The sequence below is a fragment of the Phyllobates terribilis genome, unplaced genomic scaffold (genome assembly GCF_046119375.1).
Source record: "Phyllobates terribilis strain yellow unplaced genomic scaffold, ASM4611937v1 Scaffold_2__4_contigs__length_985480577, whole genome shotgun sequence".
In the NCBI taxonomy this organism is placed as follows: Eukaryota; Metazoa; Chordata; class Amphibia; order Anura; family Dendrobatidae; genus Phyllobates; species Phyllobates terribilis.
The window spans coordinates 723,112,486-723,135,742 of record NW_027362762.1 but is presented as its reverse complement, the minus strand read 5'-3'; the positions used below and the strand labels follow the sequence as shown (position 1 = coordinate 723,135,742).

The 23,257-nt window shown below is 46.8% G+C and overlaps 1 protein-coding gene across 1 annotated transcript in view; it reads left to right on the top strand.

The window, feature by feature from the left end:
- The first annotated feature begins 2,322 nt into the window (after positions 1 to 2,322).
- The window catches only part of MOV10 (Mov10 RNA helicase), a 127,810-nt gene continuing 106,875 nt past the window's right edge, over positions 2,323 to 23,257 (top strand). The window contains exon 1 of the mRNA XM_073667181.1: positions 2,323 to 2,583. Within this exon, the coding sequence (XP_073523282.1) occupies positions 2,450 to 2,583 (134 nt within the window). The 5' untranslated portion in view covers positions 2,323 to 2,449. The remainder of the gene's footprint in view (positions 2,584 to 23,257) is intronic.

The window sequence follows — 23,257 nt, the reverse complement described above, 5'->3', positions numbered from 1 at the left end:
CGGACACAACAATATAGGGAAGCCCTTTTTTTTTTAAATTATTTCATGAAATAATTTAAAAAAAAAATACGTGGGGCTTCGCCCTATTTTTGTGTCCAGCCAGGTACAACTAGGCAGCTGCGGGCTGGAATCCGCAGCGCAGGGAGGCCCAAGCTTTCTGGGGCCCCCCCCCCGCTGCAAATTGCTGTCCGCAGCCACCCCAGAAAATTGCGCGTTCATAGAAGCACCATCTTCTGGCGCTGTACCCAACTCATCCAGGGCCCTGGTGCGGTGGCTCACTGGGTAATAAAGGGGTTAGGGCCAGCTTGGTATTATCAGCTGGCCCTAAGCCTGAAATTCATGGGGTCACGCCAATATTAGACATGACCGCCATGAATTTCTAGTAACGTGTTTAAAAAAAACACAACACCCAGAATAAAGTCCTTTAATTGAAATAAACACACAATTTTTAATGTTCTAAATTAAACCATACTTACCATCAAGCCCATTCCAGCTGAAGCCAACGATCTCCTGCAATAAAAGTAAAATAATAAAGCAACATCATCCTTACCTTTCCATGGTTCCCAGGACGGCTCCAGCTCTGCTACATTCACATGACAGGCTGGATCGCAGCCGAAAGCTGCCATCCAGCTTGCCATGCCGCAGACACTGAGAAGCGCTTGCCGTGAGCGCAGGAAAATTCTCTCACGCTCACCGCATGCGCAGGAGAATTCTCCCACGCTGTCAGTGACGTGCATGAGGTGAGATGAGTTCATTGGACATGAACTCGGCTCATCTGGATGCCATCACAGCTAGACACTGAGGAGTGCAAGCATGCCTGCGCTTCTCAGTGTCTGCTGTATGGCAAGCAGGATAGCAGCGTTCTGCTGCGATCCAGCCTGTCATCTCGATGTAGCAGAGCTGGAGCCGTTCTGAGAATCATGGAAAGGTAAGGATGATGTTGGTTTATTATTTTACTTTTATTGCAGGAGATCATTGGCTTCAGCTGGAATGGGCGTGATGGTAAGTATGGTTTAATTTAGAACAATAAAGAATTGTGTGTTTATTTCAATTAAAGGACTTTATTCTGGGTGTTTGTGTTTTTTTTTTTTAACTTTGACTATGGGGTTAGTAATGGGGGTGTCTTATAGAAGCCTCTCCATTATTAACCTGGGCTTGATGTCAGCTGTCATTATAAGCTGACATCAACCCCAGCCCTATTACCCCATTGCCACCACTACAGGGCAGTGAGAAGAGCGAGGCTAAGTGCCAGAATTGGCGCATCCTATGGATGCGCCATTTCTGGGGCAGCTGACGGCTGGTGTTTCTAGCCGGGAGGGGGCCAGTATTCATGGCACCCTTCCTGGGCTATTGATATCAGCCCCCAGCTGTCAGCCTAGCCTTTGCTAGCTATTAAAATAGGGGGGACCCCACGTCATTTTTTTTTGGGGTCCCCCATTTTAATAGCTAGTAAAGGCTAGGTATTCAGCTGGGGGCTGATATTAGTAGCCTGGGAAGCTCCGTGGGTATTACCCCCTTCCCAGGCTTCAAACATCTGCCCCAGCCGTCTGCTTAACCTCCGCTAGAGACTAAAATTACGGGGAACCCCACGCCAATTTTTTTTTAAATAAATCCTTTATTTTAACACTAAATGACAAGTACAGTAACCAACACTGTCACTGTACTTATTATATATGTGACTGACATGTTTCTATCTATCTAATCTATGTGTGATGCTCTATTCTTTCTGTTCTAAATTGTTGGGTACCGATGCTGAATTGCTGGCCGGCTTTTTTAAAGAGCATGTCTTCTGAGCAGTTTGTCAGCTTTTGGACACCTTTGAAGGTGTTTTATATGTATTTTTATTTGCCTGCCATTGGTTTTAACGGTGTTCGACAGTGTTCTAAGGTGTTCGACGAACAGTTCCTCGAGCATCCCGGTGTTCGACGAACCGAACGCGAACACTACGGGGTGGCTCAACACTAGTAGTGGACAACTTCTTTAAGTTTAACTGTTTTCATCTCTGAACCAATTTGGCTGTAGAACTGTGTTATAAAAAGTAGGAATGCTAGAATAAAGTAGAAAAGGGAAAAACAAAACAGGAAATGCATACTTTTATTGTATACTTTGTATGTATTATATACATTGTAAACCAATATCTGTCCTGTCCTTAGAAAGTATCTAGTCATACACCTCCCTGCAGATATTAGAAGAATAGTCAGATGATAGGTCTATAGATAGACGTATCTTTTGCATAAGTATATTCATTTGAAGGCATATGCCTATGAGTCAGTCTCTTCACATTGGCAGATAAGTTTCAGTTTCGTTTCTCCCTTTTTACTCTTGATCCGATGCCACACCTGCTTTGTGTGTATATAAATGATTCTTTTCAGTTTCCAGTCATACGTGTCCTATCACCAAGAGGATAATAATCATCCACATCTCATATGATCCTAACCAACAGGAGAAAATGCCTTCTAGATTTAACGTCAGAGTCTTGATAGACACCGGAGAGAAATTTCTACAACATCTTATAGAGACTGACAGAGTGAATGTGACCGACAAAGAAGAACTGCGAAGTATTTATGATGAATTCAAAAGACAGTAAGAGTATTATTACTATTATCAGCATTAGAATTATTATTTCTATCATCATTTTTTACTGTTTTCACATTTGGTCTATTTATTTAAAACAGTTTAATTCAGATAAAATTCCTATACAAGTCTTCTTTTAATCTGCCGATTAATTATCCAGAAATTCTGGTAATCTGGTACTTGTTCCCTAAAAGATAAAAAATTTTCAGTTTAACAATACCAGAACTATTAGATTGAACATGTATACCCAGTTACAACCTGATAATAGTGTATTTTATAATTGTTTTAGACTTTTACGCCACGTTCACACATACAGTATGTTACGGGTCCGGGAAGTGGAACCTCTGAGCTGCAATACAAGGGGGAAGTCCTTGTAAGGAAGCGGGTGACTCCCAGGGAGGGCAAGCAGGTAGTCACAGCAAGTGACGGGGACAGTCTCTGGGTAGACAGGCAGGTGGTCACGGCAAGTGATGGGGGCAGTCTCTGGGTAGATAGGCAGGAGGTCACGGCAAGTGACCGGGGCAGTCTCTGGGTAGATAGGCAGGTGGTCACGGCAAGTGACCGGGGCAGTCTCTGGGTAGATAGGCAGGTGGTCACGGCAAGTGACCGGGGCAGTCTCTGGGTAGATAGGCAGGTGGTCACGGCAAGTGACCGGGGCAGACTCTGGGTAGACAGGCGAGGCGGGTACCTGACAGGTAGCTGGCGGGCGCTCCCAGGTGAGCGGGCAGACTGAGACAGCAGGAAACAGTCAGGCAACTGGTGGACGCTCCCAGGTGAGCGGTCTGACAGACGAGGCAGGTAACAGGCAGGTAACTGAAGGACGCTCCCAGGTGAGCGGACTGGCAGACAAGGCAGGTAAGTAGAAGATGCTCCCAGGTGAGCGGTCTGACGGACTAGGCAAGTAACAGGCTGGCATGCAGGACGGGAAGTCAGGCTAGCAGCGGAACCTGAGGGCTGAAGCACAGGTGAGACACAGTGCAAACAACATAGCTCGGGCACCTCCATTTTGGAGGAGGTGCCTTATAAATGGGAGGTCCTCCGGCAATTGGCCGGGGACTCCTTAGGACGGCGCGCGCGGTCCCTTTAAGAGCGGGGGAGCGCGCGCGCGTGCCCTAAGCACACTGCCGGGGAAGGAGCGCGTGCCGGAAGCAGCGGGGAGAGAAGCGCTGGAGGACGCCGCGCCAGGAGTGGGGAGGTGAGAGGGACGGCGTCTCTGCCTAGCACGGGGCAGAGACGCCGATGCTACAGTACCCCCCCCTTTAGGCCCCCTCTTTTTTTGGCCAGAAAGAAATTTTTCAAGGAGAAGCGGGGCGTTGATGTTCTCCCTGGGCTCCCAAGTTCTCTCCTCAGGACCAAACCCCCTCCAATCTACCAGAAAAAAGGTCTTTCCTCTTACCCTCTTGGAGGCCAGAATACTCTCTACCTCAAAGACGTCATCAGCGGAAACCGGAGCAGGAGGGGCACCTGGATTATTGGAAAAAGAGTTAAAGACAACGGGTTTGAGGAGAGACACATGGAAGGAGTTAGGAATCCGTAAGGTGGCCGGGAGTTTTAGTTTGTAGGCCACCGGATTTATTTGCCTGAGGATTTCGAATGGGCCGATGAAGCGAGGACCTAACTTGTAGGAGGGTATCTTGAGCCGTACATGTTTGGAGGAGAGCCAAACCTTGTTACCCGGACGGAATTGAGGCGGATCCAGACGTCTCTTATCAGCATATCTCTTCATCCGCTCGGAGGACAGAAGAAGTGCGGATCTAGTACTCTCCCAAATGGTAGAAAACTCGCTGACAAGAGACTGCGCGGCAGGGTTGTCCACAGAGGCGGAGACGGGAAACGGAATCCGGGGGTGCTGGCCAAAGACAACAAAGAACGGGGATTTGGAAGAGGACTCGCTCTCGTGGTTATTGTAAGAAAACTCGGCCCAAGGGAGGAGGTCCACCCAATCAGAATGGTGGGCATTAACAAAGTGCCGGAGATAGCTGGTAAGGATCTGATTGATCCGCTCCACTTGACCATTGGACTGAGGGTGGTAAGCGGAGGAGAAGTCCAGGGTGACGTCCAGCAGTTTACATGTGGCTCTCCAGAAGCGCGAGGTGAACTGAACTCCTCGATCCGACACGATGTGGAGGGGTAGGCCATGAAGACGGAAGATATGGCGGATAAAGTCCTTAGCCAGCTCAGGTGCAGATGGAAGACCAGGCAGGGGAATGAAGTGGGCCATTTTAGAAAAGCGGTCAGCGACCACCCAAATGACAGTACACCCGGCAGAGACAGGAAGATCGGTAATGAAGTCCATAGCGATGTGTTGCCACGGGGCAACAGGTATGGGAAGCGGCAGGAGATGACCAGCTGGTAAGTGTCTGGGAACCTTGTTGCGGCCACAAGATGAACATGCAGAGACGAAGTCTACCACATCCTTACGCAGGGTAGGCCACCAGTAATGCCGGGAAATGAGTAGGAAGGTCTTTTTTTGGCCGGCATGGCCAGCAAGTTTAGAAGAATGACCCCAGTGAAGAACCTTCTCACGGTCAGGAGGCGCCACGAACGTCTTGCCGGGTGGAAGACGAGTCAAATCCAGGGGGGCCACATTCATCACCTTCGAGGGGTCGATAATGTGCATAGGCTCCTCCTCTTGGTCGGAGGACAGGAAGGATCGGGACAAGGCATCAGCTTTGACATTCTTGTCCGCCGGGCGGAAATGAAGGATGAAATCGAAGCGGGCAAAAAACAAAGACCACCGGGCCTGACGTGGATTAAGTCTCTGGGCATTTTGGAGATATGCCAGGTTTTTGTGATCCGTGTAGATGATCACCGGGTATAGAGCCCCTTCAAGCAGGTAACGCCACTCCTCCAGCGCCAATTTAACAGCTAACAGTTCTCGGTCTCCAATGGAGTAATTGCGCTCAGAGGAGGAGAAGATTTTAGAGAAGAAGCCGCAGGTTACCATTCTCCCGGAAGAAGACTTTTGGGTGAGCAGCGCTCCGGCTCCAGAGGAGGAAGCATCAACCTCCAGGTAGAACTGTTTGTTGCAGTCCGGACGGTGCAGCACAGGGGCAGAGGAGAAGGCTTGCTTCAGGGAAAGGAAGGCCTCCTCAGCTTCGGGTGGCCATACCTTGGGATTTGCTCCCTTACGGGTGAGCGCAGATATGGGCGCAGTCCGAGACGAGAAGTGAGGAATGAAGAGACGATAGTAATTAGCGAAGCCCAGGAATCGCTGTATCGCCTTCAAGCCCTCCGGACGGGGCCACTTTAGGACAGCAGAGAGCTTCTCGGGATCCATTCGCAAACCCGTCTGGGAGATAACATAGCCCAGGAATGGAAGAGAGGTCTGCTCAAAAAGGCACTTCTCGTATTTAGCATAGAGGTGGTTCTGCCTGAGCCTCAGCAGGACCTGACGAACATCCCTCCGGTGTGAGGGAAGATCCGGAGAGAAGACCAAGATGTCGTCCAGGTATACCACCACGCAGGAGTAAAGAAGGTCACGGAAGATGTCGTTGACCAGTTCTTGGAAGACGGCGGGAGCATTGCAGAGACCGAAGGGCATCACACGGTACTCATAGTGTCCGTCACGGGTATTAAATGCCGTTTTCCACTCGTCTCCCTGACGGATACGGACCAGGTTATACGCTCCACGTAGATCCAGCTTGGAAAAGATCCTGGCGCCTTTAAGGCGATCAAATAACTCGGAGATGAGCGGAAGGGGGTATTTATTTTTAACCGTGATCTGATTGAGTCCTCTATAGTCAATATAGGGGCGTAGCGAGCCATCCTTTTTTTTGACAAAGAAGAATCCGGCTCCAGCCGGGGAAGTAGACTTCCGGATGAATCCCCTGGCCAGATTCTCCTCTATGTACTCAGACATGGCCCGGGTTTCGGCCGCAGACAACGGAAAAATACGCCCACGGGGTGGAGTGGCGCCAGGAACCAGGTCAATCGGGCAATCATATGGCCTATGAGGTGGCAATGTCTCTGCTTCCTTCTTACCAAAGACGTCAGCATAGGTCCAGTAAGGAGCCAGAAGACCGGGTAAATTAGCTGGGGTAGGTGGAGGACGAACCGGACGAACCGGAACCAGGCAGGTCTTATGGCAGTCCGGCCCCCACCGGAGTACTTCACCGGAATGCCAGTTCAACACGGGTTCGTGTGTTTGGAGCCAAGGTAGACCTAGCAATAGGGAGTGGGAGAGTCCGGGCAACACATGGAAGGAGATTACCTCAGAGTGCAGCATTCCCACCTGCAGGGTTATGGGTTCTGTGGCGAGCAGGATGGTCACCGGAAGGAGTCTTCCATCCACTGAGGCGACCGACAAGGGTTCAGCCAGAGACTTGGTGGGAATACAGTATTTCTCAACCAGGGACTGGGAGATGAGGTTTCCAGCGGATCCAGAATCCAGGTGGGCGAGTTCAAAGTGACGGGTCTCTCCCCAGGAGATAGATTCAGACAAAGTCAGGGTTGGAGAGGATTTATTTTTGTCTAGGGCGACCTCTCCGAGCGGTCCTAGACACTGGAGTTTCCCGGCCTCTCCGGGCAGGAACGAATCAAGTGCTCCTTACTGCCACAATAGAAGCAGCTCCCCTCGGCTCGGCGAGACTCTTGGCGAGATTTGACCATCTTGGTCTGGTCGACCTGCATGGGCTCGGGTGAGTGTGCCCGGGGAGTGACAGAAGAGGAGACATGTTTCTGGAAAGTAGGAGCTAGGCGGGGAAACCTTCTCTCACGGGTGGTCTCTTTGGTGCGTTCTTGAAACCGGATGTCAATCCGGGTAGCCAACGACACCAGGTCATCCAGGGTGGTAGGAATATCCCGACCGGCGAGCTCATCTTTAATCCGACCGGTAAGGCCCTCCCAGAAGACGGACACCAGGGCCTCATTATCCCAGGCAAGCTCAGAAGCGAGGGTGCGGAACCGTATGGCATATTGGCCCACGGTGAGACTCCCTTGACGGAGACGTAGCAAAGAGGAGGCAGATGAGGTCTTTCGTCCCGGTTCATCGAAGACTCTCCGGAAAGCAATGAGGAAAGACGACAGGTCGGACACCAGGGGATCCCCTCTCTCCCACAGGGGGTTAAGCCATGCCAGTGCCTCCCCAGTGAGATGGGACATGATGAATGCCACTTTGGCCCGGTCGGAGATAAACTGGTGAGTCAAGAGTTCAAAGTGCAGGGTGCACTGGTTTATGAAGCCCCGAACTTGAGCGGGGTCGCCTCCGAAGCGAGGAGGTGCAGACAGCCGGGGTCCGGGACAGGATGCCATGGTATTGGTGGGCAACGGTGCTGCCGGGGTGCGAGTCGTGACACTAGCGGTGGTTGCTGGTGGAGCAGACAGTGTGTCCAGGCGGGAGTTGACATTCCGCAGGTGGTTCAGGATGGACTCCTGCTGGGATCTCTGACGGGAGAGTTCATGGTATAGGTCAGAGAGCGAGGGAGCTTGGGTGCCACCGGGTTCCATGGCCCGAGCTAACTGTTACGGGTCCGGGAAGTGGAACCTCTGAGCTGCAATACAAGGGGGAAGTCCTTGTAAGGAAGCGGGTGACTCCCAGGGAGGGCAAGCAGGTAGTCACAGCAAGTGACGGGGACAGTCTCTGGGTAGACAGGCAGGTGGTCACGGCAAGTGACGGGGGCAGTCTCTGGGTAGATAGGCAGGAGGTCACGGCAAGTGACCGGGGCAGTCTCTGGGTAGATAGGCAGGTGGTCACGGCAAGTGACCGGGGCAGTCTCTGGGTAGATAGGCAGGTGGTCACGGCAAGTGACCGGGGCAGTCTCTGGGTAGATAGGCAGGTGGTCACGGCAAGTGACCGGGGCAGTCTCTGGGTAGACAGGCGAGGCGGGTACCTGACAGGTAACTGGTGGACGCTCCCAGGTGAGCGGTCTGACAGACGAGGCAGGTAACAGGCAGGTAACTGAAGGACGCTCCCAGGTGAGCAGTCTGACAGACGAGGCAGGAGACAGGCAGGTGACTGGTGGGCGCTCCCAGGTGAGCAGTCAGCAGACAAGGCAGGTAACAGGCAAGTAACTGGTGTACGCTCCCAGGTGAGCGGTCTGACAGACGAGGCAGGTAACAGGCAGGTAACTGAAGGACGCTCCCAGGTGAGCGGACTGGCAGACAAGGCAGGTAAGTAGAAGATGCTCCCAGGTGAGCGGTCTGACGGACTAGGCAAGTAACAGGCTGGCATGCAGGACGGGAAGTCAGGCTAGCAGCGGAACCTGAGGGCTGAAGCACAGGTGAGACACAGTGCAAACAACATAGCTCGGGCACCTCCATTTTGGAGGAGGTGCCTTATAAATGGGAGGTCCTCCGGCAATTGGCCGGGGACTCCTTAGGACGGCGCGCGCGGTCCCTTTAAGAGCGGGGGAGCGCGCGCGCGCGTGCCCTAAGCACACTGCCAGGGAAGGAGCGCGTGCCGGAAGCAGCGGGGAGAGAAGCGCTGGAGGACGCCGCGCCAGGAGTGGGGAGGTGAGAGGGACGGCGTCTCTGCCTAGCACGGGGCAGAGACGCCGATGCTACACAGTACTTGATCAGTATTTTACATCAGTATTTGTAAGCCAAAACCAGGAGTGGGTGATAAATACAGAAGTGGTGACGTGTTTCTATTATACTTTTCCACTAATTGTTCCACTCCTGATTTTAGCTTACAAATACTGATGTGAAATACTGACCAAATACTGAACGTGTGAACGTGGCCTTAGGCTACGCTCCACAATGAGTATTTGGTGAGTTTTTGATGTTGCAGATTTTCTGCAGTATTTCTGCACCCATTAGGTAAATTAAGTTACTTGCGTTTTTTTGGTGTTTCTTTGATTGTGTTTTTTTTACATGTGTTTTTATCACATGCTGCTGTTTTGGTCTCTTTTTGGGATGTCCTGTTTTAACCCCTTAAGGACCGAGCCACTTTGTAGGTTAATGACCGGGCCAATTTTTTAAATTCTCACCACTGTCTCTTTATGAGGTAATTACTCTGAAACGCTTCAAAGGATCCCCCTGATTCTGAGACTGTTTTTTCGTGACATATTGTACTTCATGATAGTGGTAAAATTTCTTCGATATCACTTGTGTTTATTTGTGGAAAAAAAATGGAAATTTGGCGAAAATTTTGCAATTTATAAAATTTGAATTGTTATACCCTGAAATCAGAGAGTCATGTCACACAAAATAGTTAATAAATAACATTTCCCACATGTCTACTTTACATCAGCACAATTTTGCAACCAATTTTTTTTTGCTGTTAGGGAGCTATAAGGGTTAAAAGTTGACCAGCGATTTTTCATTTTTCCAACAAAATATACAAAACCATTTTTTTTTTAGGGACCACATCACATTTGAAGTAACTTTGAGAGGTCTATATGACAGAAAATACCCAAAAGTGACACCACTCTAAAAACTGCACCCCTCAAGGAACTCAAAACCACATTCAAGAAGTTTATTAACCCTTCAGGTGCTTCACAGGAACTGAAGCAATGAGGAAGAAAAAAAATTAACATTTAACTTTTTTTCACAAAATATTAAATTTAGACCAAATTTTTTTTATTCTTACAAGATAAAAATGGACCCCAAAATGTATTGTGCAATTCCTCCTGAGCACGCTGATACCAAATATGTGGCAGAAAACCACTGTTTGGCCGCACGGCAGGGTTCAGAAGGGAAGGAGCGCCATTTGACTTTTTGAATTCAAAATTTGCTGGAATAAATCAGCGAACGCCATGTTGCGTTTGGGGAGCCCCTGATGTGCCTAAACAGCGGAAACCCCCCACAAGTGACACCATTTTGGAAACTAGACCCCTCAATGAACTTATCTAGATGTGTGATGAGCACTTTGAAAACCCAGGTGCTTCACAGAAGTTTATGACGTAGAGCCGTGAAAATAAAAAAGATAAAAAAATCACAAAAATGTTCTTTTAGCTCCAAATTTTTTATTTTCACAAGGGTAACAGGAGAAAATTTACCTCTCATTTTGTTGTGCAATTTCTCCTGAGCACGCCAATACCCTACATGTAATTGACAACTACTTTTGAGGCACAGTGGAAAGGTCAGAAAGGATAGAGCACCATATTATAGTACAGATTTTACTGTTATGGTTTGAGGGTGCCATGACCCACTAGAAGATGCCCTGAGGTGCCGTAACAACAGATTCCCCCATAAATGACCCCATTTTACAAACTATACCTCTCAATGAACTCATCTAGGGGTGCAGTGATCATACTGACACCAAGGGTGTGTCACAGAATTTTATTCTATTGGGCAGTGAGGAAAAAATAATTACATTTTTACTGCAAAAATTTTGTTTTAGCCCCAGATTTTACATTTTCACACTGGTATAATGGATAAAAATGGCACCAAAATTTGTCCCATAATTTCTGCTAAATGTGGCAATACCTCATATGTGGCTGTACAGTACTGCTAAGCCACACCGCGACACTCGGGAGGGACGGAGCGCTATTTGCCTCCTGGAGCGCAGATTTTCCTAGAATAATTTGCGAACTCCATATACAGAGCCCCTAAATGCTAGAAGAGCAGAATCCCCCCTCAAGTGACCTCATTTTGGAAATAATACCCCTGCCAAACATGTGGACACTAAATGTGGTTTAGATTCACTGTGGGTCTCAGAAGGGAGGGGGGATTTGGATTTGGGAGTGCAGAATTTACTGAATTACTTTGGGGGGGGTGGGGGGGGGGAGGGAGGAGCCATTTAGCTTTTCCAGAGTCTTTGTACTACCCGTAACGTGGAAGCCCCCTATTTTTCCATTAGCACGTGACAGACCTGAGTGGGGGTTTTTATGTGAGGCTTTTATTGGGAACATTTTACATAACATTTTAGATCACATTTATCTACGCTGAGCACTTACTTTGGGGTTTCCATCTAAATCTCCAAATGACGTGATTCAGATGAAACCCCCGAGGGGTCCATTCACTATAATGAGATGAGGCAGCAGAGTTACTCTGGACTCCGTCTGGCCTCTGTTCAGCGTTATCCCTGTTCAGGTACACAAAACTGTGGCTGACCGCGCTCTTATATAGGTCAGACGGCGTCCACAGTGCCTCCATCTGCTTCATTACAAGAAATCTTCCGCCGGGGGTTTCTGTCTGAATCACTTATTTCAGAAATTTACATGGAAACCCTGGTGTAAGTGACTCGCCCCCTGGGCCGTGGGGCACGCGGATCCGGGCGATAGGGGAACGATGGGGGTAGTAGTAGTGGCGGCCCGGTCCCGCGGCTCAGGGTGGTCAGGCCAATGGTAGTCTACTACGTGCTTCAGATAATGTCCGACTACGCCACCCGTGGATTGCGGTTATTAGGAACCGCCGCTGCAAGGCAGTCCGCTGGGGCTGATGATGAATGCAGCTGGGATGGTGTGACTCCCCATGGGAAGAGTGCGGCCCCAGGGAAGTGTAGTGGATGGTGGGAGTGATGGTGGTGAAGGTCCCAGTACCGGCAGTGCCGGAGGAGCGAAGGAGCACACGGACAACAAGTTACAGTCCAGGGTCTTTACTCACAGTTCGTTTGTTCCGGGTCACTTCTGTCGGCAGTGACCTCCCGAGCCGTGCTGCGTCCACCAGGTGAGGGGCTCGGTCAACTCCCAGGCAGTTCAGGAGCATGGCACAGGACCCCCTTTAATCCTTTCTCTGGCCTGCCTCACCAGTGACCCACTTTTGTCCAGCTGCCGCGGACTCGTGCGGTTAAACGTGGGCCCCGTCCTCCGCTGTCCTATATGGTGCCTTCCTAGCAGGTTTGATGAGGTGTCGCACCAATAGATGATCACGACGACCGGTCTTTGGCTGAGGGTAGTTTCTCCTCCACCAACTTGGGATCCGGTACCCTTAATCTGCCTGACCCTTCACCCTGGATTCCCGTGGGTTCTTAGGGTCCCTTCCACCTTCTTGTTCCTGAGCCCTTCTGTTTCTCGCTCTCTTTCTTTGCAGTTCCTTTCTGTTTCTGTTCCTTTCTGTTCACCAGTGACCCACTTTTGTCCAGCTGCCGCGGACTCGTGCGGTTAAACGTGGGCCCCGTCCTCCGCTGTCCTATATGGTGCCTTCACATAAGCGCAGGATAAATGTGCGCAGAGCAATACTGCGATCTTTGGGAGGCAGAATAAACAAATCTGCAGCAGGCAAAGAATTGGTTTTATTTATTTTTTACTCCATTCCTCGTGCGGTGTAAAAGTGATTACGCGACTTTCTTCTTCGGGTCGGTGCGATTACAGCGATGCCAGATTCATATCGGGTTTTTATGATTGACGCTTTTTTTGCAAAAACTAATGTTTGCATAGCCATATGTAGAGAGCTATAATTTTTCCATATTTCGGCCGACAGAGTCATGCGACGGCTTGTTTTTTTGCGGGACGAGTTGATGTTTTTATTCTTACCATTTTCTGGCAAATTACACTTTTTGATCGCTTTCTATTCTGATTTTTGGAGGCAGAATGAACAAAAACCAACAATTCAGGACTTTTTTTTTATTGTGGTTATTGTTACTTGAGTGGTAAAATTGATAAGGCAGCTTTATTCTTCGGGTCAGTGCATTTACAGCGGTACCACATTTATGTAATTTTTTTATGTTTTTGCGCTTTTACATAATTATTTTTTCTATAAAAGTTTTATTATCTTTGCCTCGTTTTATTCTGAGCGCTGTAACTTTTACATTTTTCGGCTGATGGAGCTGTATGGCGGCTTGACTTTTGCGGGACAAGATGATGTTTTCAGCGGTACCATTTTTATTTACATCCGTCTTTTTGATCACGTTTTATTCCACTTTTTTCCAGCGGTATGATGAAAACTCATAGTTTCTCTCTCTTTTTTTTTTTTTACACTGTTCACTGAAAGGGTTAACTAGTGTGACACGTTTATAGATCGGGTCGTTCCGGACGCAGAGATACCAAATATATGTACTTTGTTTCTTTTTATTATTTTTTTTACCTAAAAATCTGTATTTATTAGTGTAATATATATATTTACATTTTTTTTTTAGATTTTTACAATTTTTTTTTAAACTTTTTTTTTTTACTTAGTCCCTCTATGGGACTTTCACTTTTTTCACAGGTATAATGTATTGCAATGCACTAGCATTGCAATACATTATACCTCTATTGAAAGCTCCTGAGACTATGCTGTGCATTAGTCTCAGGAGCTTTCCATAGCTTGGTGACCTGGTCACCATGGCAATGGTCGGGCCCACGCAATGACGTCACGGGGGCGCCGACCTGAAGGCAGAGGGAGCTCCCAGCCCTCTGCCTGTCTCCTGAATGCTCCGATCGCAGTATTCAGGGGGTTAACAGCCAGGGGCTGACCTGCGGCGCTGACCTCCGGCCCTGATAGAGCAGCAGACGCTGAGCGTCTCCTGCTCCATCATGCTGTGATCGGTTAGTCAGATTGACTTACCGATCGCAGCGATCTGCATGGGTCCCTGCACCCCTTCTCCTGCCGCTCAGCTGTCGGCACATGAATCTGTCGGCCGAAATATATAAAATTATAGCTCTCTTCATCCTAATCATGTATTTTATAGATTTAGATGGGACCCTGTTGTAAGTGCTGAGCATAGAGCAATAGATAATTGTGAACTCTTCAAAATGTTCTGTACTTCAAAATGCCAACAATGAAAGCTTCTACTTAACCCGAAAAAAAGCAAGTTCCTACTCAGGTCCATCATCTGTTAACAGAAGTATAGGGGGTGTCCACATTACAAGTAGCACAAAGACTCTGGAAAAGTGTCATGACTCCCACCAAGGAAATCCAGCAAAATCTGAGCTCACAAATCCAAATGCCCCGTCCGCCTGAGCCCCACACTGTGCCTAAACCGCAGTTAGCGTCCACATGTTTGGCATTTCTGCAGTGATGAGAGTCCGCTTAATTTATGGGGTGCTTGTCTCCAAAATCATGAGCTCCACACAATGTATGGGCACTACAATGCATTGGATACTACAGTGTAAGGGCACTACAATAGCAGATTTCCATTTTCACTCTACAACGTTCATTGCTGCTCGTTTCTGGAAAACACCCATGGATTCAAAATCATCCCTACGCCGTAGATGAATTCCCAGAGGGTTGTGATTTCCGAATTGGGGTCAATTGAGGGAGCTTTTTGCTCTTCTGGCACTTGGAGGCTCTGTATATGGAGTCTGCAAACTATTCTAGGAAATGCTGCGCTCCAAAGTCAAATAGTGCTCCATCCCTTCAGAATCTCGCTGTGTGGCCAAACAGTACTGTAAAGCCACATATGGGGTATTGCTACGTTCACGAGAAATTATGTTATAAATTATGCTGTCATTTTTACTTATTTCCCCTTGTGAAAATGTAAAATCTGGGGCTAAAACAACATTCTAGTGGTAAAAATGAAATTATTTTTTCTACACTGCTCAATGGCATAAAATTTTGTGAAACACTTGTGGTGTGAATATGCTCACTGGATGATTTCAATGAGACGTGTAGTTGGCAAAATGGGGTCACTTATGGGGGTGCTACTGTATTGATACCTCAGAGGCTCTGCCAATGTGACCTAGCACTCGCAAACTATTCCAGGCAAATCTGCACTCTGACATGGCGCCCCTTCTCTTCTGAGCTTTGCACGCTGCCTAAAAAGAAGTTTTGACCACATATGGGGTATTGCTGTACAAATTGTGTCACAAATTAAAAAGCTAAAACAACATTTTAGTAAAAAAATAATTATTTACAATAAAAAATTATATTGTGGTACAACAATATAACAACATGGTGCCTCTTGTGGTCACAAACAACCACCACATGAGCATCCTCATGAACAAATGTCCTGTTTTAATATCTCTGAAATGTTGTGCTCTTGTCTTATTAATTCATTTGTAAACCTGCCTGAAGAAGGAGCCCCATGTGCTCTAAAAGCTTACAAATATATTTTTCTGGTTAGCCAATAAAGGTATCACTCCGAAAATATTTTTATACCCAAAAATGACAAAAGTATTTGCAAAGTAGAAAAATGAAATTTTTTAATTTTCACAGCCCAATGTTATACAATTCTTTAAAATTCCTATAGGTTTAAAATGTTCACTACACCCCTAGAGGAATTCTTCAAGAGGTGTAGTTTCCAAAATGGGGTCACTTCTGAGGGGTTTCTACTGTTTAGGCACATCAGAGGCTCTGCAAACGTGACATAGCGTCTGCCATCTATTCCAGCCAATTTTGTGCTCCAAAAGTCAAATGATTCTCCTTCCTTTCCAACCCTGCCGTGTGCCCACACAGTAGTTTTCCATCACATATGGGATATTGGTGTATTCAGGAGAAATTGCACAACAAATTATACTAACCATTTTGTCCTGTTAACCTTGTAAAAATTAAAAATTTGGGGCTAAAGCAACATATTTGTGGGAAAAATTTATTTTTTAATTTTCACGACTCAACGTTATAAAATTATGTGACGCACCTGTGGGTTCAAGGTGCTCACCACACCTCTAGATAAATATTTCGCACAATACCATAGACATGTAGTCCCAGGTCAAGAGGAGTATAGACAAAACATCTAGAATTCAAATATTTTATTGGAAATCAAAAAAATAAAAAAGTAGAAAGCAAAATTAAAATAAACTGGAGAATGCATTCAGCTAATCAGGGACTCATTACACAGACATATGTATTCATCTCAAATGCTAAACATGAAAAAAGCCAATTATGCTGAAAGAATTTTATAACTAAATAAATAGGTATATATACACATAATTTTAATATCTAGGAATAGACCATATGGTAAATATAGCAGTGGATCAGTCGTGGAAGAAGCGTGGCGAAACGGCAAATTGGGGTGCAGCTACAGGGCTCATGGACACTTCACCTGCATGATTGTAAGTAATTGACAGTTTATGCTTGATATAATATATATGCATATGAATCTCTCTAGGATGGCATGCAGTAGGGCTAACACTTGATGGACTGGTTCCTTTGAATCAGCATTCTATTTTGTTCCCGAAGGTATTCAAGACTATTCTGGTTCTAATTCGGGCCAGTAACATAATAATAGACTTATGGGATCTTCATGTGGCTATGCATACCAGTTATAATATATTCAGAGGTGTAACCTTTTGTTACTGGGCACTTGCACTTTAGATTCTTGTATATTCAATTCTTTGAGCTCTACATGTATTGTGTACATATGTCATATGATTTCTGGCTGCTAGGCACTTGCACTTTAATATAAATATTTTGCAGGAAGGATTATTGATTAAATTATCCACCCACTGCTACATTTACCATATTGGCTATTACTAGATATTAAAAAGATGTACAGTACAGACCAAAAGTTTGGACACACCTTCTCATTTAAAGATTTTTCTGTAGTTTCATGACTATGAAAATTGTACATTCACACTGAAGGCATCAAAACTATGAATTAACACATGTGGAATTATATACTTAACAAAAAAGTGTGAAACAACTGAAAATATGTCTTATATTCTAGGTTCTTCAAAGTAGCCACCTTTTGCTTTGATGACTGCTTTGCACACTCTTGGCATTCTCTTGATGAGCTTATAGAGGTAGTCACCGGAAATGGTCTTCCAACAATCTTGAAGGCGTTCCCAGAGACGCTTAGCACTTGTTGGCCCTTTTGCCTTCACTCTGCGGTCCAGCTCACCCCAAACCATCTCGATTGGGTTCAGGTCTGGTGAGTGTGGAGGCCAGGTCATCTGGTGTAGCACCCCATCACTCTCCTTCTTGGTCAAATAGCCCTTACACAGCTTGTAGGTGTGCTTTGGATCATTGTTGTAACATACCTGGCGGCGTCATTGCATAGTGGTCCATCTCCCACTGTGCAAGAGTGCTCACTTGATCTCCAGTCCAGTCTGCTAGCCTGGCTTCCCTCCATGCTGTCTGCTTGCCTCTGTTTCTGCTGCTTAAGGGCGGCGCCCGATCACTTCCTGCTTCTTGTAGCTGTTGCGGGCACACCCCTGGAATCCATGCCCGAGCATTGTGTTCTGTCAGTTGGCTTCTAGTCACTGATGTGCCAGGTCCGGTCTATGTTTCCTGCTTTGCGGTATCAGTTCCCGTGTCTGAACTGTGTCCTGTCTGAACTATCTTCTAGCCTGTTGTCTTCTGCCTATCCTGGAGGCTGTATTTCCAGGCCAGTGTGAACACGCTTCTAGCCTGTTCTTTCCACCTTCTAGGGGCCGCTTACCTAGACCCGTTCCCGTATCTTGCTGCTGTGTCTGTTCTTGTCTGAATACACTCCTAGCCTGTTACATGTTTTTCTCTTTGTTCATACCTTCCCTTTTCCTGCAGAATCTGATCCCGTACCTAACTCCTACTCATTGTGCCTGTACTCCCGTTTGTGAGTTTAGAGTCCACTCGCTACTTCATTGCTAGTATCTTGTGTGTACCTGGTTCTGCCTTTCCCTTCCGGTCTGTTCCGTGTGAACAGAGCCCTGTCCGCTCTGCTCTGACCCTTTGCTCGCCGCTCCGGCAGTCTCGCTCTGCTCTGACCCTTTGCTCGCCGCTCCAGCAGTCTCGCTCTGCTCTGACCCTTTGCTCGCCGCTCAGGCAGTCTCGCTCTGCTCTGACCCTTTGCTCGCCGCTCAGGCAGTCTCGCTCTGCTCTGACCCTTTGCTCGCCGCTCAGGCAGTCTCGCTCTGCTCTGACCCTTTGCTCGCCGCTCTGGGCGGCCTCACTCTGCTGTGTTTGTCCACCGCATCTGCGGTTCTGTTCCTGAGTCCCAGTCTGTACTGGGTCCTATCCACTCGGTGCTCCAACCTGTCGTACCTGCCAGTACCTCCCTGCCTGCATACCAGTCGGGCTTACCAGCATCCGCCAGTCTGCATACCAGCCATGTCTGCCTATACCCAGCAGTCTGTGTGCCAGCCTAACCTGCCTGTTCCTGTATTCCCCTGTGTGGGTCAACAGCCGTGTCCGGGGTCTGTCCTGGAGTAGCACCTGGTCCCTCTGCTCGGTTCCTCCTTGGTGCACTGGCGTCGTATGCCGTCGTGCGACCCTGGTCGGATCGGGTGGATACTTAGTTACGCCCCTCCAGGCATTCACTCTCCGGCACGGTCCAGTGGAATCACTGCATATACACGCACACGCCACTCAGCCCGGGCGTGTGCATTACAATTGTCCTGTTATAAATGATGGTCCAACTAAACGCCAACCGGATGGAATAGCATGCCGCTGCAAGATGCCGTGGTAGCCATGCTGGTTCAGTATGCCTTCAATTTTGAATAAATCCCCAACAGTGTCACCAGCAAAGCACTTCCACACCATCACACCTCCTCCTCCATGCTTCACGGTGGGAACCAAGCATGTAGAGTCCATCCGTTCACCTTTTCTGCGTCTCACAAAGACACGGTGGTTGGAACCAAAGATCTCAAATTTGGACTCATCAGACCAAAGCACAGATTTTCACTCATCTAATGTCCATTCCTTGCGTTGTTTAGCCCAAACATGTCTCTTCTGCTTGTTGCCTGTCCTTAGCAGTGGTTTCCTGGCAGCTATTTTACAATGAAGGCCTGCTGCACAAAGTCTCCTCTTAACAGTTGTTGAAGAGATGTGTCTGCTGCTAGAACTCTGTGTGGCATTGACTTGGTCTCTAATCTGAGCTGCTGTTAACCTGCGATTTTTGAGGCTGGTGACTCGGATAAACTTATCCTCAGAAGCAGAGGTGACTCTTGGTCTTCCTTTCCTGGGGCGGTCCTCATGTGAGCCAGTTTCTTTGTAGCACTTGATGGTTTTTAGAACTGCACTTGGGGACACTTTCAAAGTTTTCCCAATTTTTCAGACTGACTGACCTTGTACAATTTTCATAGTCATGAAAATACAGAAAAATCTTTAAACGAGAAGGTGTGTCCAAACTTTTGGTCTGTACTGTATATATACCTATTCATTTAGTTATAAAATTCTGTCAGCATAATTGGCTTTTTTCATGTGTAGCATTTGAGATGAATACATATGCCTGTGTAATGAGTCCCTGATTAGCTGAAAGTATTCTCCTGTTTATTTTAATTTTGTCTTCTATTTTTTTTATTCTTTTGATTTCCAATAAAATATTTGAATTTTAGATGTTTTGTCTATACTCCTCTTGACCTGGGACTACATGTCTATGGGTATTGTGCAAAATATTTCAATTTGGGAGTGATATGCCTAATTTTTTACATTTGTGGTAATTTACCTCTAGATAAATTCCTTGAGGGCTCTAGTTTCCAAAAAGGGATCATTTGTCGGGGATTTCCAGTGTTTAGGCACACCAGGGGCTCTCCAAACAGGACATGGCTTTCGCGATCTATCGTAGCAAATTTTACACTCCAAAAGTCAAATAGTGCTCCTTCTCTGCCAAGCCCTAACGTGCTCCCAAACAGTAGTTTTATACCACATATGGGGTATTGTTGTACTCAAGAGAAATTGCACTACAAATATATTGGTCCATTTTCTCCTGTTACCCTTGTGAAAATGAAAAATTTGGGGTTAAAGCAACATTTTTGTGGGAAAAATTAAAATTTAATTTTTTTTCTTCCACATTGTTTTAATTACTAAAGGGTTAGGCTGCGTGACCAATATGTGTTTTTCAAGCGTTTTTGCCATGGAATTTCTGCAGTGAAAACGCTTAAAAAACGCTTGGTAATACGTGCCCCATGGCCCCCAATGATAATCCGCATGTGCTGTGCACATGCTGCGGAAATTTCCGTTGCGGATTATCATTGCGGAAAAATACGCAGCATGTCCATTAATTTTGCGGACACGCAGCGTAATCGCCGCCATTGACTTGCATTGAACCACGTGACATCCGCATCACTGCATCTGCATAAGCGGACATCACACGGTTCAATGTGCGGATGGTACCCAGGTCTAGAGGAGAGGAGACTCTCATCCAGACCTGGGTACCATAGAAACTATAAAAAAAAGAATTTAAAATAAAAAATAAAGATTATACTTACCTTCCGATGTCCTCCCGGTGTTTTCTCCCCTCCGTCTGGTCTGCTGTGTGGGTCGCGGTGTTGTGAAGGACCTGCCATGACGTCATTGAGTCATGTGACCTGTCACATGACTCAATGACGTCACCGCAGGTCCTTCACACCACCGCGAGCCGCCCAAGACACCGGACGCAGCGGAGAAAACACCGGGAGGACATCGGAAGGTAAGTATAATCTTTTATTTTTTTTATTTTTTACCATTCTTACTCTTTTTTTTTAACTAACTTGGTCACACTACTATAAATCCATGCCAGTTGCATGGATTTATAGTAGTGTGAGCAAGTCGTCAAGCACTTTTCCAAGTGATGCTAAAATCGCTTGGAAAAGCGCTTTATAACCCACATGCAGAAATGCATGCAAAAACGCTTGACAAACGCTTCAACCTGGCCGGAAAAACGCATGTAAAAACCGCATGCGTTTTTCCTGCCAGGGAGAAGCAGAAAAAATATGCAGCATTTCTGCATCATGGGCACATAGCCTTAATGAACTTATTGAATGTGGTTTTGTGCCTTTTGAGGGGTGCGGTTATTAACCCCTTTTTGACATTAGACATATCCATACGTCTCTTTGGCCGGGTACTTATTGACCAGAGACGTGTCTCGGCGATTTTGAGCGCAGGTGTCAGCTGATTCTGACAGCTGACACCCGTCACTCAGTGCCAGGAGCGGTGCCCGCACTGCTCTCGGAACTTTAACCCCCTAAATGCTACGATCGCAGCATTTAGCAAGCGAGCAAAGGGACAGAAATCCCCCTCTGCTCTTGGATCGGAGATCCCGCAACGTCATCGCAGGATCCCGATCATTGCCATGGTGACCCGATGTCATCATTGCGACATCCAGGTCACCAGGCACTAGCAAGTTAGTTAGATCTTGCGCAGTGCATGATCTAACTGGAGTTTGCAGCACTGACAGGTTATAAGGTATAGCAGTGATCTTGCACTGCTATCTAATATATATAATCGTCTTATCCCGTCTGTCTGTCCTTCTGTCCAGGAAATCCCGCGTCGCTGATTGGTCCGGCCGCGACCAATCAGCGACGCGGGATTTCAGAAAAAGATGGCGGCCGTTAGCGGCTCATCTGCCGCACAGAGGTCAGCGGCGATGGAGCCGGGAGATGACCGGCGCTAGGGCCGCTGATCTCCCGACGGCAAGTGTGAAGGGAGGACCGGTGAGTGGCGCCGCCGGTCGGGATACTTCTGCTGCGAGCAGCCGCTCATCTCCCGGCTGCTCGCAGCGGAAGTACCCGCACAGGCAGCGCCGCTCCCCGGTCCTCACTAATACAATTCGCCGATTGGTCACGGCCGCCGGCCGCAACCAATCAGCGATATTGGCGTCAAATTTAAACACCGCTTTGCTGATTGGTCGCGGTCGCCGGCCGCGACCAATCAGCGATTTTGGCGCCAAATTTAAACACTGCTCTGCTGATTGCGCCCAGTTGGCCGCATACATATTCTAGAATACCCGATGGGTTAGAATCGGGCCACCATCTAGTACCTTATAACTGCGATCAGACTGCAGAAAGTGAAAGTACCATAATGGGACAAAGTAAAAAAGTGAAAAAAAGGTGAGAAAAGTTGTAAAAATATATATTTTTTAAAAATCACAAAAAAAAATATATATATTGTACCAATAAATAAAATATTATTATGAAAAGGAAATACACAATAAAAGTACACATATTTGGTGTCAACGCGTCCGGAACGAACCGACCTATAAAACTGTCCCACTAGTTAACCCCTTTAATAAACACAGTAAAAAAAAATGAGGAAAAAACTATGCTTTATCAACATAGCGCCGAACAAAAAGTGGAATAAAACGTGGTCAAAAAGATGAATGTAAATAAAAATGGTACCGCTGAAAACGTCATCTTGTCTTGCAAAAAACAAGCTGCCATACAGCTCCATCAGCCAAAAAATAAAAAAGTTATAGCTCTCAGAATAAAGCAATGCAAAAATAATTTTTTTCTACAAAATATTTTATTGTGTAAAAGTACCAAAATATAAAAATACGAAATAAATGTAGCATCGCTGTAATCATACCGACCAGAAAAATAAAGCTGCCTTATCAATTTTACGACACGCAGAACTGCATAAAAAAAAACACCAAAAAACAATTCCTGAATTGTTGGTTTTTGTTTATTCTGCCTCCCAAAAATCGGAAAAGAAAGTGATCAAAAAATGTCATGTGCTCGAAAATGGTATCAATAAAAACATCAACCCGTCCCGCAAAAAATAAGACCTCACATGACATGACTCTGTTAGCAGAAATATGGAAAAATTATAGCTCTCAAAATATGGCGAAGCAAAAAACAGTTTTTGCAAAAAAAAAGTGTCTTTTAGTGTGTGACAGCAGCCAAACATAAAAACCCGATATATAACTGGTATCGCTGTAATCACACTGACCTGAAGAATAAAGTCACCTTATCACTTCTACCGCACGAGGAACGGCGTAAAAAATAAATAAAACCATTTCTTCACCTGCTGTTGATTTGTTCATTCTGCCTCCCAAAGATCGCAGTAAGGCTCGGCTCACATTAATCATGCGCTCTGCGCTGAGAACTTACATGGGAGTTTCCAGATAAATCTCTGAAATACATGATTCAGAAGCAACCCCAGGCAGGAGATTCCCTATAACGAGGCAGATGGAGGCACTGTGAACGCCGTCTGGCATATGTTCCAGCGGTGTCCGTCTTTTTAGGAGTGCATAAAAGCGCCGTCGGCCACAGTTTTGTGCACCAATGAAAAAAAGGACTCTGCTGCCTCATTATAATGAATGGAT